Genomic DNA, 19,186 nt, shown 5'->3' on the forward strand with positions numbered 1-19,186 from the left:
CCCTTGCATTGCTAGCATAAAACCTTGGAACCTCAAACTGCTTAATTGGTCATGGAGGCCACACATTTGGTCACATCCAAAAATCTGTCAGTCAGGAATGACTGGATTGGGAATTTATGTCCGTCCATGTATGGCAAAAATTTTATAAAATGAAAACATTCAGTTCATTTTCCGCAAACTTCTGTTTATTTGAATATTTTATTGCAGATCATTTAGCTCACATACATCTGCTGTATATTAAAGAGCTAATTGACATATTCTATATATATACATATTTCACAGAAAATATTACTTCTCTTCATACTAGGCAGCAATACATTGATTTGAACTGAGCAGTACAATTTCTGATATATACTTTGCAAGCTTCTTTGAAGTTATTAGGTTATTGTTTCAGTCTTGCTTAACTGGTCACAGGATTTCCTTACACTTACATGAATCTTTTTTTAAATCCACATACAAGTTGCATGAAAAAGGAATAGACAATAGACCCAAGGGTAGTTGACAGCCAAAAGGTCAATCAGTAGGCAGCATTTACCCATCCACTTTTTAATAAGCAATATATAAGAGGTTGTAATAGATTACAAGAACTGATTCAAGGTATACACGTGACAATTATAGCAAGGCTGTCATTTGTATTATTTGAAGCAGTAATCTGGTATAGTTCATTCACTTCAACCAAGCATCTGAATTGTGTACCTACTTTTAAAAAAATAACTTAATATTATTACTATTATAATAATTATTATGATTGGTATTTATAAACTAGGAACAAGGACTCCAGCCTCACATATTTAAAGCGATACTGTCATGGAAAAACATGTTTTTTCCAAAACACATCAGTTAATAGTGTTGCTCCAGAAGAATTCTGCACTTCTCAAAAGAGCAAACAGATTTTTTTTATATTCAATTTTGAAATCTGACATGGGGCTAGACATTTTGTCAGTTTCCCAGCTGCCCCAGTCATGTAACTTGTGCCTGCACTTTAGGATGGAACTACTTTCTGGCAGGCTGTTATTTCTCCTACTTAATGTAACTGAATCTGTCTCAGTGGGACTTGGCTTTTACTGTTAAGTGCTGTTCTTAGATCTTCCAGGGAGCTGTTATATTGTGTTAGGGAGCTGTTATCTGGTTACCTTCCCATTGTTCTGTTGTTAGGCTGCTGAGGGGGGGGAAAGGGAGGGGATGATATCACTCCATCTTGCAGTACAGCAGTAAAGAGTGATTGAAGTTTATCAGAGCACAAGTCACATGACTGGGGGCAGCTGGGAAATTGACAATATGTCTAGCCCCATGTCAGATTTCAAAATTGAATATAACAAAATCTGTTTGCTCTTTTGAAAAATGGATTTCAGTGCAGAATTCTACAGGAGCAGCACTATTAACTGACGCGTTTTGAAAAAAACATGTTTTCCCATTAATGATATTTACACTAGTGGAATTTTCCTGCTACTTCAGCAACACACAACAATACCTGTAGTTTCAATTTATATCAATAGCTCTGTATGCTTAAAATGAACAAATGAGTTATCTCCCCAGTACACTTCAACAGCATTATGTTGAGTGGCTCTGACTAGGCAGGTTGTTTGGGGAGGGGCACTATTTTGTATGTAATAAATTTGTAAGTAATAATTGAGACCTGTCTTTTTATTTTTCTTTGTTTTAATGTCTTATTTGCACAGGTATTGTAGCGATACTTACTTATTTACAAGAAGTGGACCCTCAAAGTGATTCTTAAATTGTCCATTTATCTAGTTCTAAAACAAAAAGGCTTAAGGCTAAAAACATGACATTTCTAAAGCAGAATATACAAACTTCACCCATGGAATTTCCCTTTATGCTGTTATTGTAGATTATGTTCAGTAAAGAATTGAGTAATTCTTCTGCCTATTATTTTAACATACAAAAAACAAATAGTTAGTCCCATAAATCTTTGGACAGTTGAACTACAGACTTTCAGTTTTAATTCAGTGGGTTGAACAAAAAGATTGCATAAAAATGTGAGGAACTAAAGCCTTTTTTTAACACAATCACTTTATTCCAGTGGCTCAAACGTAATTAGACAAATTAAAAAATAAAAATAAAATGTTAATTTCTAATACTTGGTTGAAAACTTGGTCTTTAACTCATGGACATCACCAGATTCTGAGTTTCCTACTTTTTAATGTTCTGCCAGGCCTGTACTGCAGTGGCTTTGTTGCTCTTTGTTTGCAGCCCTTTCTGTCTCAAGTTTAGTCTTCATGTGAATGTGCATGTGAAATGCATGCTCAACTGGGTTCAGATCAGGTGACTGGCTTGGCCATTCATGAATATTCCACTTCTTTGCTTTAATTAACTCCTGGGTTGCTTTGGCTGTATATTTTGGGTCATTATGAAACCACCTCCCAATCAATTTGACTGCATTTAGATGGATTTGAGCAGACCGTATGTCTCTGAACACCCCAGAATTCATTCGGCTGCTTTTGCCTGTGTCACATCATGGATAAACACTGGTGTCCAAGTGCCACTGGCAGCCATGCACGCTCAAGCCATCACACTGCCTCCATGTTTTACAGATGATGTGGTATGCTTTGGATCATGAGCTGTTCCACTCCTTCTCCATACTTTTTTCTTGCCATCATTCTGGTAGAGGTTGATCTTGGTTTCATCTGTCCAAACAATGTTTTTCGAGAACTATGCTGGCTTTTTTAGATGTTTTTTTTTTTTTTTTTAGCAAAGTCCAATCTAGCCTTTCTATTATTGAGGCTTATGAGTGGTTTGCACCTTGCAGTGCACCATCTGTATTTACTTTCATGCAGTCTTCTCTTTATGGTAGACTTGGATATCGATAATCCTACCTCCTGGAGAGTGTTGTTCACTTGTTTGGATGTTGTCAAGGGGTTTTTCTTCTCCATGGAAATGATTCTGCAATCATCCACCACTGTTGCCTTCTGCAGATGTCCAGGTCTTTTTGCATTGCTAAGTTCACCAGTGATTTCATTCTTTCTCAGGATGTACCAAACTGTAGATTTTACCACTCCTAATATTGTAGCAATTTCTCAGATGATTTTTTTCTGTTTTTGCAGCTTAAGGATGGCTTGTTTCACTTGCATGGAGAGGTCATTTGAACGCATGCTGTCTGTTCAAAGCAAAATCATCCACATAAAAGCACCCTCCCCCCTCAAATCAACTTAAGGGCTTTTATCTGCTTCATTGATAATGACAAAATGAAGGAATTGCCCACACCTGCCCGTACCAGAGACCACCCCTTTAGACTAGAAGAAAATAAATTTAATTTAAAGCAATGTAGGTGGTTCTTCACAGTCAGGACAGTGAGGTTGTGGAATGCACTGCCGGTTGATGTTGTGATGGCTGATTCAGTTAATGCCTTTAAGAATGGCTTGGATAATTTTTTGGACAGACATAATATCAAAGGCTATTGTGATACTAAACTCTATAGTTAGTATAGATATGGGTATATATAATTTATGTGAAGGTATGGAGGGGTGTGTGTATGGATGCTGGGTTTTCATTTGGAGGGTTTGGACTTGATGGACTTTGTCTTTTTTCAGCCAATTCGACTTAACTATGTAGTCTTTGAGCCCATGGTCCAATTACTTTTGAGCCCCTGAAATAAAGTGATTGTGTTAGAAAAAGGCATCAGTTCCTCACATTTTTATGCAATCTTTTTGTTCAACCCACTGAATTAAAGCTGAAAGTCTGCAGTTCAACTGCATCTGAGTTGTTTTATTTAAAATTCGTTGTGGTAATGTACAGAACCAAAATTAGAAAAAAGTTGTGGGCCTAACTGTATATACAGGTACTTTATATTTAATTATAAGCATAAATGAATTATGCATTTTACCTTTGCTACCCGCATTAATTGCATATAGTGTGTGTGTCAGATTAAATACAATCTACAAAAAACTTTTTCAAAAACTCTTTTCTCTGCATATATATTCGCATGTTAAATAATGATCGTTATTAAAAAAAATAGGCACAATGTATTTCCACCTCAAGCCCTATTTATTAGGCTCATGCTGAACGCACCTTTATTACACTACATGTTATGCTTTTCTTCCTGCTTTTTTAGACTAATGTGCAGACTTTTTTTGTAATGTTTCTATGCTCTTGGCACTAAATAATCACTTGAATGAGAGAATAACCCAGTTAAATTACCCTCCAATAGTTTCAGTTTGTCCCTGTCATGAAATAGGTAATGGTTTCCTTGAACGGCTTGCAAAACTTTAATGGCAATAAAAAATAAAACATCAGTCGGAACAAATTCATAAAAAAAAAAACTTGTGCAAAGCATGTGAAATCAAGCTGATTCTTCCGAATATCACTTTTAGAACACATGAAGAGCTGTTGTTAAGTTCAACTGTTAAAGCCTTTGTCATAGCAGAAAAGCAGAATTTCATTGTATTTTTTTTGAAAGGTAAAGATGCCTTTTTAGTGTGTGCCACCACTTAAATGGACCTTTTTAAAATGATATCTTTGCGATAGTGGCAGAATGGCACGTTGCCTCTCTATTTCAATGAAATTCTAATTTGGGTTTGCCTAAGTTGCATGATCTGTGTATTTAATGAATCTTGTCTTCTAATAGATTTCATTGTGAACTGCTAGTGTTTGCTACTTTAACAGAATTTAATATGGTGAGAGAAAGGTGGAGTGAAAGAGAATGTTTGGTTTGGTCTGTGTGTATGCATACAATTTACTGCTCTCTCTGTTGAAGTGGAAAGAGAACATTTTGCAAGGTACTCATGCTCTTCATTTTTCTTTTTTGCCCAGCATGACCTGGCTCTTAGTTCTCTGTTGTTCCAGTGATGAGAAAAAAGGAAGAGATTATTCATGCATTGAATGTCTTCTATTTCAGATAATTGTGACACCCCCTTGTGAACCAATGTGTAAGCCATCAACAACAGCTACTGAAACAAACCTAATTAAGGCAAACCAACCATTGTCTGTAACAGTGATAATTAGTCCTCATAGAGTTAGACAGGCTCAGATTTTCTTTTCTTTTATGGAAAAATTAACATGTTTGACAGAAGTAATAAGAAGCATTGTATTGCTAATGATCCTGGGTATGGTTATCGAATCCATCTGTGACCAGAAAGCTACTGCTAAAGTAAATATATAGGTAAACAAAACAATCATCCCAAAACTGTTGGTTTTTGTTAGAATTAAAGCTGTATTATAAATTAGGTTCTTTTATTCTCCAGCTGTTTCCTAAGGGTATAGGTTAGTCCACATAATAAATTATTGTTTCAATGGACAATAAGTAACAAAGATATTTGAGCACTGCAGGATCCCTTTAGTAAATGCTAACAAAAAGAAGCAATTACTGAGATCAAAATTAGACTAAATATTTTAATTCACTCAATATCTACCTTAATGAGGGATCTAAACACAAAAGTGTATACTTTAGAATGGTTTATGAAAAAGCTATTTATGTAACTCTGCAGCTGTATTAATCAACAAGGTTGAAATTCTATTCAACTATTAGTTTGAAGTTCAAAGGGAAAACACTAAGGCAGTAACCATAGCAACCATGTAACCCTTACACACAGTCAGCTGGGTAATGACCAAAATACAAATGTAACTACACAAAATGACTGCATTATAAATCAAATGCTAAATTACAGCACAGTAAAACTGATACCAATAATTATATTGATAAGCTATAAAAACTGTTATAAACAGCTCTAGTCTGTTTTGGATAACATTTCAAATCCAGAATTATATGTACAAGTGGAATTACTACAACTCTAAAGAGAACATATAGAAGTTAAATAAACTCCAAAGCTGTTTACTCTGCAAGATTCCTGTGCAACAAACCTGTTCTGTTTTTGGAAAACATAAAAAGATGCCTATGTCACTGCCAAATAGCTGGGATCTGAAAACTAAAATCAACATTGTAACGTGAGTTGGCAGAGAATGTGCTATAATTTGCCTATATGTGTCAGCAAGTTAAAAGTATAACTTACATGCACTTTCCCCATATTCAGTTGAGTCAAGATCCTTTGGAAATGTCAGATCTGTGATACCTGGTGTGTATAAGTAAACTTAAAATGTCAAAAACTCTATGTTTCTGTGAATAGTAAGAACCAGAAAAAGATCAACTTTATTCATTATATAAATGTCATATTTGTAGTTTAGTAATTATTTCCAGCCAGCAAATATTTGACAAGATATGTCTCTGAATATGTGTCAAGCTGAAAAATGTAAAACCAATTGCCTAATTGGCATAAGCAATGCCCAGAATGACAGGCCCAACATCAAACTGTAGAATCTAGATTCATAAATAATGACTCAGGACAAGGAAAAGTAAGTGGATAGTACTGTATCACAAAATAATACAACCACCATATCAGAATATAAGTAAACCTGCCAGCTAATTAAACGTAAAATACATGCCTGTGTAAAATACACTCTTGGTGTTTTACAGCTTTACACAATTATGGATATGGAACTTTAATCATACTGTCTGGTAGTAGTTCTGGTAGTTAAACTCCAACTGTGGAGCTTCAGTTTCACTCCGGTACATTAGCAATGCTAATAACTGCCTCTGACTTCTTGCATATATACTAACAATGCTGCGGTCCCAATAGTTTGTCTGCTGGGCAAGAATTGATTTAGTTTAATGACAAGGGGAGCTTTAGGTTGCTTACTTTTCTATTATTATTTCTACAAGTTATTGTTACACATGCCCACTGCAGAATGTCTCGGCTAACATCCCACAATAAATGGCAATTGTAATTTATAAAATGACATTACAGTAGACAAACACAATGCTGGCTTGATAAGTTTTAATTTAACAATTATGACAAAACACACCATTTAGTTACTAGACACACAAAGTAAAGTTTCATTTGCAAGAAAAACAGCCATAATGGTCTGTTTTATTTTTATATTCACAATTTTATTAAAGGATAAAAACAAGTTTCGGATTTTGTCATAAATTTGATTGTATTACAATTTACACATGCCAGTTTAAAAACCAATACTGTAATTAGGCAGGGTATTACGGCTGGTTCAAAATACTGATATGTTATATTAACAGTCTAAATTATGAACATATTCTCCAATATCTATTTCATTTTCATTGCTAACATATTTCATCCCTGCAAGGTGACACTTCAGGGGTATAAATGACATGCCAATATACAATAATACTAAAAGGTGAATTTGAGTACAAAAATTGACTTCATCCAAATTATTTGGCTGGCTGAGAAAGAAGAAGATTCAAAATAGATTAAGAAGTGCTGAAATTCATAATGAATACACTTAGGCAAGATAGCGGAGTAAAATTAATTTCATTGCAACACAATCTGTTCTGAAAGTCAGCTATCTTGAGCCATCTAAATAATTATATGGCATAGTTGATAACTGCCACTTTGACAATCCTGGCACTTGCATTTTAGTTACAAAAAAAGAAGAATTTTTACATACATATTATTTACGATAAACTCCCAGTATGGCAAGAGGTATGCTGTCAATATTTCATCCAGATTATTTAAAGCGCACAGGAGGCCTAAAAATAGATTGGGCTGTGATGCAATTGATCTGGTATTTCACTCCACTTTCACTGAATTCTTTAGAAATACTTTTATAACCATGAAGGTGAATTAATTTTTAATCTGTGCAATGACATTGATGGACATTACACTTTGAATAGAGCCCATTTCACCTGGATCATACAACATTACTATTATAATGAGTGTCCATGTGGTTCAGTGTTATTACTTGAAGAGCCCAAAGGAAATAGAGGCTGAAATTAAACAAGTATTATCAATATAATGGGGGTAATAATATGGGGCTTGTGTTTTAACATATTACAATATTTTTACTGAGTGGAATGTACAGTACTAATAATATTTATTAACTGACATTTTCACAGTGCTTTTCAGTTGGTTGCTTTTGTGTTTATTTTAGTTGATGTTTTAAATGCATAAAAGAGTATTATTAAATTGACAAATATAGAATTCACATAAATAGCAAATCACTAATCTTAGGTATGGTTAAATGCATTGGTGTTTTAGTCCAAATAGAAGAGGGGGATGGTGGTCAGCACAGCTTTTCCAAATGGTATGCGTCTAATTCCTAAATAGTTGCTCTGTGCTGCAACTGCTACAAATGATCCAAGTATAGGAAAAGGAAGAGGAACTCCAGCAGTATTACTGCAAACAACTTTTTATTCCAGGCAGTGGAAAACACAACGGGGCACATTTACTTAGTTTGAGTGAAGGAATAGAGGAAAAATAGTTCGACTACGACCTTCAACTTCGAATTGAACGATTCGAACTAAAGATCGTTCGACTATTCGATAGTCGAAGTACTGTCTCTTCAAAAAATTCTTCGACCCCCTAGTTCGCCTCCTAAAACCTACCGAGGCCAATATTAGCCTATGGGGAAGGTCCCCATAGGCTTCCTAACAATTTTCTGATCGGAATTATCCTTCGATCGATAGATTAAAATCCTTCGATTGTTCGATTGTAGGAATAGCAGTAAATCCTTCGAATATCGAAGTCGAAGGATTTTACTTCGACGGTTGAATATCGAGGGTTAACCCTCGATATTCGACCCTATGTAAATGTGCCCCAACATGTTTCGGGTTTGATTCACTTGATAAAGGGTATTGTACCCGAAACATGTTGTGTTTTCCACTGCCTGGAATAAAAAGTTGTTTGCAGTAATACTGCTGAAGTTCCTCTTCCTTCTCCTATACTTGGATCATTGGTGTTTTAGCACTTTGTTACAGCCGGTTTATGATATTTTCCATTTTTCTGTGAACTAGCCATTAAGCACTAACATAGGCAGCTGTTGTTTGCTTCTCTCCTGGGAATATTGTATTGTAGGCAGTGATGATCGAGAGGGAGCTTTTGATGGAATGCACCTGAATGTGCTATTTTTGCCTCCTGTTGTTGTAGAAATGACTGCTGAATACATGTTTTTTTTGTTATTTCACTTTTTCCATGATTTGTGACACAAATTCTTTTAGAAATGGCTTGTGCAGAATGGGTTAACTTCCACTATGTGTGAGTCAGGTCTTTAAGACATTCAGTCAGCCATGAAGCACTGCTTCATATACATTCATATATTATGCATTCTCCAAACTATCAAGATCTCATTGTGCACAATATATAACTATACAGTGAATTACAACAAAAACATATATTGCTGGTACATGTGAACTGATAAGGAGATGTTAAACTACTAGTCCCTATTCAAATACAATCACATTACATTTACTAGATATTCTGAGCAATAATATCCATTCATGTGCAAGACACGTTCTAGGAGGTAAAAGTATTATTGTTTCTTAAAGACCCCTTTAATAACATATACTGTATACATTGTAGATCATAATATCACCATCCATTACTCTACTACTTAAGCATTGTACATCCACTGCTATTAACAAATGGTGGCCATATGTAATGAAGAAATCATAGGAATGTTTTTTTTCCTTTAGCACCCAGTGGGGTATATTTACCAAAGACTGAAGTTAGCAATCGACACATCCGCGAGAGTGAAATTCCGTCACTCTCCATTCATTTCTATGGGATTGTTAAAAGAGTATTTATCAATGGGTGAAAGTTAAACTTTGTCGTTTGTTAAATTTGTCTTTTAAAATCCCTTAGAAATTAATGGAGAGTGACGGAATTTCACGCTAGTGGACTGTGGCAATCGTTAACTTCACTCTTTGATAAATATACCACATTGATTATGTAGATCCCAGCAACCAGAAGCTCATGTGTTTTTTTATAAAAAGAAACACAGTTGCCATATAATTTATTATAAAACTCTTTGTTGGAACTGTAAAAAGGTTAATGTGTAGTCTTATTTTATCCTTACTTAAGTGTTAATATGACCATGATCTCCCTTGAAGAAGTTTTACCATAAACCAAGACAGACAGAGCGGTTACTTAAATAGTTACAAGGTAACAACAGTTCATCCAGAGAGAAAAATACTTCTTATTTGCATTAAAAAAAATCATCATTTATTTATACAGGTATGGGATCCGTTATCCGGAAACCTGTTATCCAGAAAGTTCCGAATTACGGAAAGGCTGTCTCCCATAGACTCCATTATAATCAGACAATCCAAAATTTTAAAAATGATTTCCTTTTTCTCTGTAGTAAGAAAACAGTTGGTTGTACTTGATCCCAACTAAGATATAAGTAATCCTTATTGGAAGTAAAACCAGCTTATTGGCTTGATTTAATGTTTACATGATTTTCTAGTAGACTTAAGGTGTGAAGATCCAAACTACGGAAAGACCCGTTATCCGGAAAGCCCCAGGTCCCGATGATTCCGGATATAGGTCGAATACCTGTATAGCGCCGACAAGATACACAGTGCTTTTTACCTTAGTTATAACAAACAGGGAATAAATGGAGGCTAACAAACAGGGGTTACAGAGTATGATAGGATTAGAGGGTCCTACGAATTAGAGTTTACAAAGTAAAGGTTAGGGTACAACTGAGACATTTGGATTTTAGAAAAAATCTCTCCCTTTAGAAAATATATAAATGTTAAATTTTCATGGTAAATTTTTTTACACCTTACTTAGGAACCAAGTTGAACAATAACTGTTTATTTCCATTAGAAGATTGACACATATTAACACATATTGACACATAATTGCTTGTAAAATAAACCAAGAACAAACAAAAACAACTAAACTCAGGGTCATATGTGAAGGGAAGCATACTGTGTCGTACAGTCCCCTATTCCACTTCTTACAGGCTGCTTCACAAGGTTGGGCAGAAGGGCCAAAAGCTATCTTCACATTGGGCATTAGGCATACCTGACAAGGTATTAGAGACCATATTTGCTTATGTAAAGGAAGAGCTGTAATAGGTTAGTAACACCTTGCTGTGCTTCTAGGAAAGGGCCATTAAGACATGCTCATAGCTAGAGAGCATCTATAGGGAGCTTCAATAACGGAGTCATTTGTAGAATTAACAATACTTTTTGGCCCAAATTGAAATGAGGAACCATATTTTGTCCACCATTGCCAACATATTGAGTGTACTTGTCAAAAACCCTTTTATGTTTAAATGTGTGTAATATTCTCAGTTCTAGTTGAATATCATTGAAGCAAACACAAAAACATAAATTCACAGGAATAGTTACAGTGCATTCTATAGCTTGGGGTATGAATACTTAATGTTTATAAATCGATGAAATAAGTAATGAAAATGGCAGAGATCTTTTATTTAAGATATGTTTTAGTTGACTTCTCAGTTGAACTCCTATTTAGTAAATGTCATCAAGAAAAAAAAAAAAAAAAAGCTAGGAAGAAAGGAACAAATGAATATGCCATTCACTGTAAGTTATATACAGCCTAAAGGAATCACACTGTGATTTTCCTGGATGTATTCAGGATTGGTAGTAGGGGAGAGAGACAATGAGACCTGAGTCACTCATCCGGTTACACAAAGCACACATACCACCAATCCTACACATAAAAAGTTATTGAATGGAAGGCAATGCACATCTTTTATGTTTTCCTGTTCTAATGATAGTGAATATGGACTTTCCAAGGACAAACCAGAAGAAAGAGGGAGGGGAAGTTCTTTTATTACTTTGACCAGAGACAGACAAAGCTTAAGATCTAGCACAAAATGTATAAAACCTTACAGCAAATAAACCTAGAGAGGATGTTTCAATGGAAACTGAATACAGAAATGCAGATAAAAAGCTTACTGAATTTTCTACTGCAGTTTTTCCACTTGTTTTGAGTTTAATGTTTGATATCATAAAATAAGTCTATTTTTATCTGAATATTTCTTAAGCTAATTATTATCTATTTTTCTCTTACAGTTCATCCTGCCCTTATATTAGCTGGTTATCAACAATGGCATTGTAACATAAAGCAAGTAAATTACCAGCCTAACAAACAATGGGCAACCACAGGATCAACATCATCATCAAGGTTATTTAAAGTCAATCAGGAACACGGTGACCTTCATTTACTACAGCATGCGTGGCACGTTGAAAAAACATCTTTGCTTTTTGTTCCCTGGAAAAAAAATGTTTCGTTTTGCTCAACTGGTGTACTGAAACAGAAAAGCAATGCTTTTATGAACTAGTAATTTTGGAATAATAATATTTTGATATAAGAAAATAAACATTTCAGTGGCGCTGAGGGATTTTAAACAAGGTAACAAAAATGAGGGATTTGTTCCTCAGTATACACTTGTTACTTGGATTAGCTATTGCTGCCCATGGGCACACTACACCAAAAAAGGTGGATTGTCCTCATTCATGTTCATGTGACATAAGGCCCTGGTTTACTCCAAAATCTATTTATATTGAGGCTCTTACAGTGGATTGCAATGCATTAGACCTGAACGGTGTTCCAGACAAACTGCCTGCAAAAACACAGGTCCTACTTTTACAAGCAAACAACATTAAAGAAATAAAGGACACTGATCATTTCCCTGTTAATCTAACCGGCTTGGATTTGTCACAAAACAACTTATCACTGATCGCAAATATCAATTTTACAAACATGCATCAGATTCTTTCTGTGTACCTTGAAGAAAATAAACTGACTGAACTGACCACAGGATCTTTTTCTGGACTGGAAAATTTACAAGAACTCTACATTAATCATAATTTTATATCTGTAATTTCACCAAAAGCATTTGCTGGGGTAAGCAATCTTCTCAGGCTTCACCTCAATTCAAATAGACTGCAAGTGATTAACAGCATGTGGTTTGAAGCAATACCAAATCTTGAGATACTTATGATTGGGGAAAATCCTATAGTCAATATAGAAGATATGAACTTTAAGCCTCTTATCAATCTTCGCAGCCTGGTTTTAGCAGGAGTTAATCTAACAGAAATATCTGATAACGCCTTTCTGGGGCTTGCGAAATTAGAAAGCATCTCTTTCTATGACAACAAATTTATACACATTCCCTCTGTTGCTCTTCAGAAAGTTGCAAACCTCAAATTTTTGGATCTAAATAAAAATCCTGTTCGAAGAATACAAAGGGGAGATTTTAGCAATATGCTACATTTGAAGGAACTAGGTATTAATAATATGCCAGAATTAGTCTCCATAGACAGCCTTGCTATTGAAAATTTACCAGAACTAAGGAAAATAGAAGCAACCAATAATCCCAAATTGGCCTACATTCATCCTAATGCATTTTACAGACTTCCAAAACTGGAAACTCTGATGCTCAACAGTAACTCTCTTAGTGCAATATACCGGAGTACAATTGAAGCTTTGCCCAATCTTAAAGAAATTAGTATCCACAGCAATCCAATGAGATGTGATTGTGTCATTCGTTGGATCAACATGAATAAAACAAGCATTCGTTTTATGGAACCAGATTCATTGTTTTGTGTTGATCCCCCTGAATATCAAGGTCTAAACGTCAGACAAGTCCACTTTAGAGAAATGATGGAAATATGCCTTCCATTGATAGCGCCTCAGAGCTTCCCCTTGGATCTGGATTTGAACACAGGTAGCTCTGTTTCACTGCACTGCAGAGCAACAGCAGAGCCCGAGCCAGAAATCTACTGGATCACACCATCTGGTTATAAACTTGTACCCAATATTGCATCAGGTATATTTTATGTTCACCCAGAAGGCACACTTACAATAAAAAATGTAAGTCTATCAGAATCTGGACTTTATACTTGCGTTGCAAAGAATTTGGTTGGTGCAGATTTAAAGACGATTTTAATCACAGTGGATGGTTCTTTTCCAGGGGAAGTCAATGGATCTTTAAAAATCATTATTAAAGAAGTGCAGTCAAATTCAGTTATGGTATCATGGAGATCAAAATCTAAGATTATGAAATCAAGTGTACAATGGACTGCTTATGTGAAAACAGAATATACCCAAATTGCTCATAGTGTCCGAATGCCATCTGATATTAAACAGTACAATTTAACACGGCTTAATCCATTAACTGAATATGAAATCTGTATAGATGCACCCAATATTTACCAACACATTGAAAAGCAATGTATTAATGTCACAACAAAAGGGATGGATACAATGATGAAAGAGAGTGAATTTATTAATTCAGCAACTGTAATTATTACACTTTGCTGTATGTTTGGAATCATTACAGTAGCCTTTATTTTTAATTCTACATCTTCCTATTTGAGGCATAATTCAGAAAAATATACTAGGAACAGCATACAAACACCAGCTTTTGCTTATAGCGACCTATATCCCCCACTGTTAAGTCTCTGGAATGCAGACAAGGAAAGCACAGCTCTTGAAGTAAAAGCCACAGTTATAAAGGTACCGACAAACTCACCATGAAGTATGTTTGGCCGAGTCTGATTTATGGAATACAAACAAGCACAAGATTATAGTTGTGCTTTTCTTGAAGCAGGAAGATGTTTTGTAAGACAAAATGACTTCATTGCAACTGCTGAAAGCTACACAGGAGCAGCCTATGGATGGCTTCCATTTTGGCTTAATGACGTAGTAAGTCAGACAGCAAAGTGTTCCATGATAAACCAGAAAAACTTGGGGGTTTAAAAATAACTTTCTCTGTCAAGTATAATTCAAGGAAATAACTCTCTTTTATGTATTTGGTTATTATATATATATATATATATATATATATATATATATATATATATATATATTTATATATATATACCTACACACTCCTTAGATAAACTAAGCAATACCTCCTAATGTAATGTATTATACCTTTTAGCAAAGAGTTGAAGTGATGAGACGAACTAGATTTGAAACTCGGTGTTGCAAATGGAAATTTCTGTAGAGTTGTAGAGGCAGTAAATGTACTTTTTTTATGGAGAAAAATACATTTTTTGATTAAAATAAAAATTATTCGTGCCATGGCTATTTTGTTATCATATAAAGAAAAGTATACATGATGACATGTTTTGCGTAATTCCAACGTGTGTAATATTAAAATCAAAGCCATATAAATAAGCAATAAGAGGCTTTGCTTGCTCCAGAGTGACATTTAAGCAATATTTTGCATTATATGCCATATGTGAAAAACTTTGCCTACAGAAAGAAAATATAATTCTAAGCAATTTTCCAGTATAGTTTCATTAAAAACTTCCAGTTGTTTTATACAATTACATTTATAAAGATTTAAAAAAACAAAGACCTTTTAAAGCAGCTTAATTTTTTTTAAATTACTGTATATTGAAAACATGTTAAGAATTATGCATTTGCTTGTGGGCAGCAATACTATGGTTTGTAGGGAAGGATACTATGCTAATATAGATTTTGGGTGTGGTTGGGCAGATTGGAAGAATGAGAGGCAGCTCACAAAGTAAAGATAATCTGGGGATTTATGGTAAATTTTTGTTGTGAACAAATAACTAATTTCAACATGGAATTTATTTTATGGTTCAATCTTTAGCCAGGACATTAACGAAGTTTCTATTTAATGTAATACAACTTAAAACACACCCATACCAACACTCAGGGGCAGATTTATCAGAGGTCCAGGTGAATTTTCAAATGAAAAAAATTTGAATTTCAAGCTATTTTTTTGTGTACTTCGACTAGAGAATAGTCCAAATCTGATTCGAATTTGAAAAAAATGCAAAAATTTGAATATCGAAATTTATCATGTACCGTCTCTTTAAAAATTCGACTTCGACCATTCACCATCTAAAACCTGCCGAATTGCTGTTTTAGCCTATGGGGACCTCCTATGACCTATGTGGAGTCAATTGGTGGACTTTTGAAAAATCAAAGTTTTTTTGGGGGGAAAAACTTTGAATCAAATTCGAACAAGTGCGCTATTCCTTCGATTCGTATGATTCGAATTTGCCCGAATATGGACCTACTCAATCAAAAACTGACCTATTCTACCAAATATAAAAAAAAAAACTTTGTCTTAATTTAGGTTGGTCTTTTTGAATTTCAAAGTTTTTTCAATTCGAAATTCGACCCTTGATAAATATGCCCCTCACTGTCAACAAGTGAAGTTGTAAAAAAACTGCATAACAGTAACCCAGGAAGTAGAAATGTGAATACTACAACAGTTTAATTAAGGTATTACCATAAATTCAGCCACAGTAATTATCTACACAATATATAATCTGTAGGTAATCTTTGGACTTTAACTAGTTATAAGCATGGTAGATAAACATTAAAGTGTAACACTTTTATGAAATTGCAGCTATCCCATCACCAGAATACATTCTAATGCAACTCACTAAGGCAGTGGTTGACAGACAGTTCAAACCCCCTCCTCCCTTGTAGACCCAACATTTAATTAGCATGTAACAAGGTAAATGACATAGAAAAAAATATTGGTGTATCAGCCATTCAGTTAAAACTTCAAGAATATCGAGGGAAGCAAATAATTCTTCACTGCAAATCTCACACTAACTGACTTTCAATTTGAACTTTTATGTGTTTCTAGGAGACACATGGAAGTCTCAATCTTGCTCTAAGCCGAACTTAGACTGAGCAACCCTATGCCAATGGCAGTGTTCATAGGTGACAGCCTGACAGCTTGACAACAACTCCACTAAGGAGCACTTTAGGATGTCAGTTGCATGATAGAATAAAATTACTGAGCAACCAACTTTTGCACACAATTTAATAGCGGCATCCAAAAAGGCATAGCCCAATGTACAGATGGTTGGACTAAAAGGTAAGGCACAGTACTGATAACAGTATTTGTTAATGTCGTCTGTAAAAACCATGTGATCCAAGAGGTACAATGGATGAATGAACATGTACTAAAGATCTTGTGTTTTCATTCAATTTGCATTTTCACCTACAAATAATTCACACTGTACATCTGCCCTGATTCATAATGTTTAAAAACTTCTAAAAATCTGTTTTGCTTGGACTTTTACAAATCAACAAGAGTAAAAAAAAATTGTGAGATACTGTGTCTCACAAAAGTGTGCCAAGTACAATATAATTATCCACAGCTCTAATAAGGCTAGAACTCCATAGAGTAATACACTCCCACACGCAATGGCTGTCTCATTCTGTTTTTAGCAGCTATTTTTAAACTTTAAACTACTGCTGAACTATGGGAGGATGGTTAAAATTGCAATTTAGAATTTTTCTTGGAGTGCAACATAACTATTACTGGAACATGATACATCATTTGTTCTTACAATAATTCTGAAAACACAAAGTGAACTGCATGAAATGCATATTTATACATGCATGGTACTGGTTAATACAATAGAATTTAACATCTAAGCTTATGCTAGGAAGCCAACACCTAAAACTATACGGATTTTACATATTTCTAAGAAAATTGCCACTTTTGACAAATCACGCTTGTGCACAAAACAGCATAAGAATTTCCCAACTAGACAATTTCATCAATCACAAGATATTTTAGCACCATAGACAGAGCTTTTCATTCAAGCTTATTTGTCACTAGAAAAAGGGATGATATATAACCTGTTACTTTTTCTGTATAGGTCAGCAAATGTGCTCATGTGTTTTCAACATTGATATGCTAACCTAGTGAATATGAAATATTGTTTATATATTATATGTTGTTTTATATGAATGTGCTATTGTGGCATGTTACAATATCAACTTATAACAAGAGTGATACACAATTATTAAGACACTTGCTTTATTTCTAAATATATTTATATACAGTATATGATACAACGATACTACTGCATTAAGTTTGAGAAATATTAGAGCAGAAATAATAGACCGAACTGTTTAGTACTGCCATCTCAAACAACAGACTAAAGGGCTTATTTACTAAAACTGGAATTAATCAAGTTTTTTTCTTAAAACAAATTTGACAACTCCCTTCCACAAATTAAACTCACGTATCAATAATTTTTTTTGAAAAACTGAGCAACAAAACTGAGCATCGATTCATATCGTGATGCTCCAAAAACTCGATTTTATCTAATTTTTGCCTCGAAACCCCTGGCTTTTTATAATCATCCAGTGCAGATCACAAAGTAAAAAACAACTTCAGGGACATCGGTCATTGACTTTTACATGACCTCAACAGGTTTGAGATGGTGTATTTTGAGATTCAGATTTTTAGCATCTTTTGGGTATGATAATTCTCTAAAAATGTGAGTTTTATTTTTCCGCAACAAATTCAAGTTTTACCCTAAAAACCTTGACCAAAAAAATTCAAGTTTAATAAATGGGCCTCTACAGGGTAGATTTACAAAAGATTGTATTTTTTCCTTAGCACTAGAAAAGTAATACTAGTATTAGTTTAGTTTTAGAGATTTAAGAAGTTATAACGTGGAAAAGACTTTACCAATTTGTTAAATCGCCCCATAGACATGCATGTTCATACGTGTCAGGCAAGTTGTGCAATGACCATATTAGATAAGCAATGAGGCCTGTAATCTTTTTACGGTGAAATGTAGAGATTTTTATCTGAACACTCAAATGTGCAAATATATCTAGTACATTAAGATCAACCTTTATAAAGCTTTTTTTTTTTGGGAAAAGAAGTCTGGGACCTGCAAAATAATGGAATTATTTAATAGAGTTAAAGAAAAAGATTTGTAGGAATTAATTCTAGCAGTTTCATCCAAGAAGACCATGCTTTTTGTTTTCTTTTAAAAACAGAACATACCAGTACACTACATCAAATAGATCTGTTGTACTTTAAGATTACACACAAATGCATATTAGATAAAGCTTAATCATGAATAAGGACATTTTTCCTACATGCATTAGATTTCAGCAGTAAACATGCTGAAGAGCAGAGCAGTGCAGTGCCTAAATAGATTCATTAAAGGCAGAAGAACACACAGAGAAATAGATCACAAGGTTTTATAATGTGAAAAACAACTTCTGACAGAGTAATGAGGATTTGACCAATTTTTATGATTTCTATAAAATCCATTTTGCATGGGATCAATTTCAGGTTCTGTGACCCATTAAAAATAGCAACACAAAGCCACATTTTTATACTATGTGGAGATTTTAATTCTTATCATAATGTGTTTTCATCAAACAAGTATTTACCATATCAGCAATTCAAAATGATTTTTCAAGCTATTTAGAATTCATTTAAAATGAACTCTGGCAATAGTAATTTTAAAAGTGTCTGCATTACAAATGTTTGCTTCACAGTTAGACATCAAATGAACCACGAATTGCTGTTAAGAATTAATGGGACATATCTCTGATATGATTTTTCTTTAAGTTCAACCAATTTCACAATGATACATATACAACAATGCAATCTTGATCATGTCAGCCTT

At 34.3% G+C, this 19,186-nt stretch overlaps 2 protein-coding genes across 3 annotated transcripts in view; one reads left to right on the top strand and one right to left on the bottom strand.

Moving 5' to 3' along the window:
- Positions 1–14,828, top strand: part of lrrn3.L (leucine rich repeat neuronal 3 L homeolog) — a 43,177-nt gene extending 28,349 nt beyond the window's left edge. The window contains exon 2 of the mRNA XM_018252536.2: positions 11,810–14,828. Coding sequence (XP_018108025.1) covers positions 12,159–14,279 — 2,121 coding nt within the window. The 5' untranslated portion in view covers positions 11,810–12,158 and the 3' untranslated portion in view covers positions 14,280–14,828. The remainder of the gene's footprint in view (positions 1–11,809) is intronic.
- The window catches only part of immp2l.L (inner mitochondrial membrane peptidase subunit 2 L homeolog), a 532,531-nt gene that overhangs the window by 280,552 nt on the left and 232,793 nt on the right, over positions 1–19,186 (bottom strand).

Source organism: Xenopus laevis, chromosome 3L (genome assembly GCF_017654675.1).
Source record: "Xenopus laevis strain J_2021 chromosome 3L, Xenopus_laevis_v10.1, whole genome shotgun sequence".
Taxonomy (NCBI): domain Eukaryota; kingdom Metazoa; phylum Chordata; class Amphibia; order Anura; family Pipidae; genus Xenopus; species Xenopus laevis.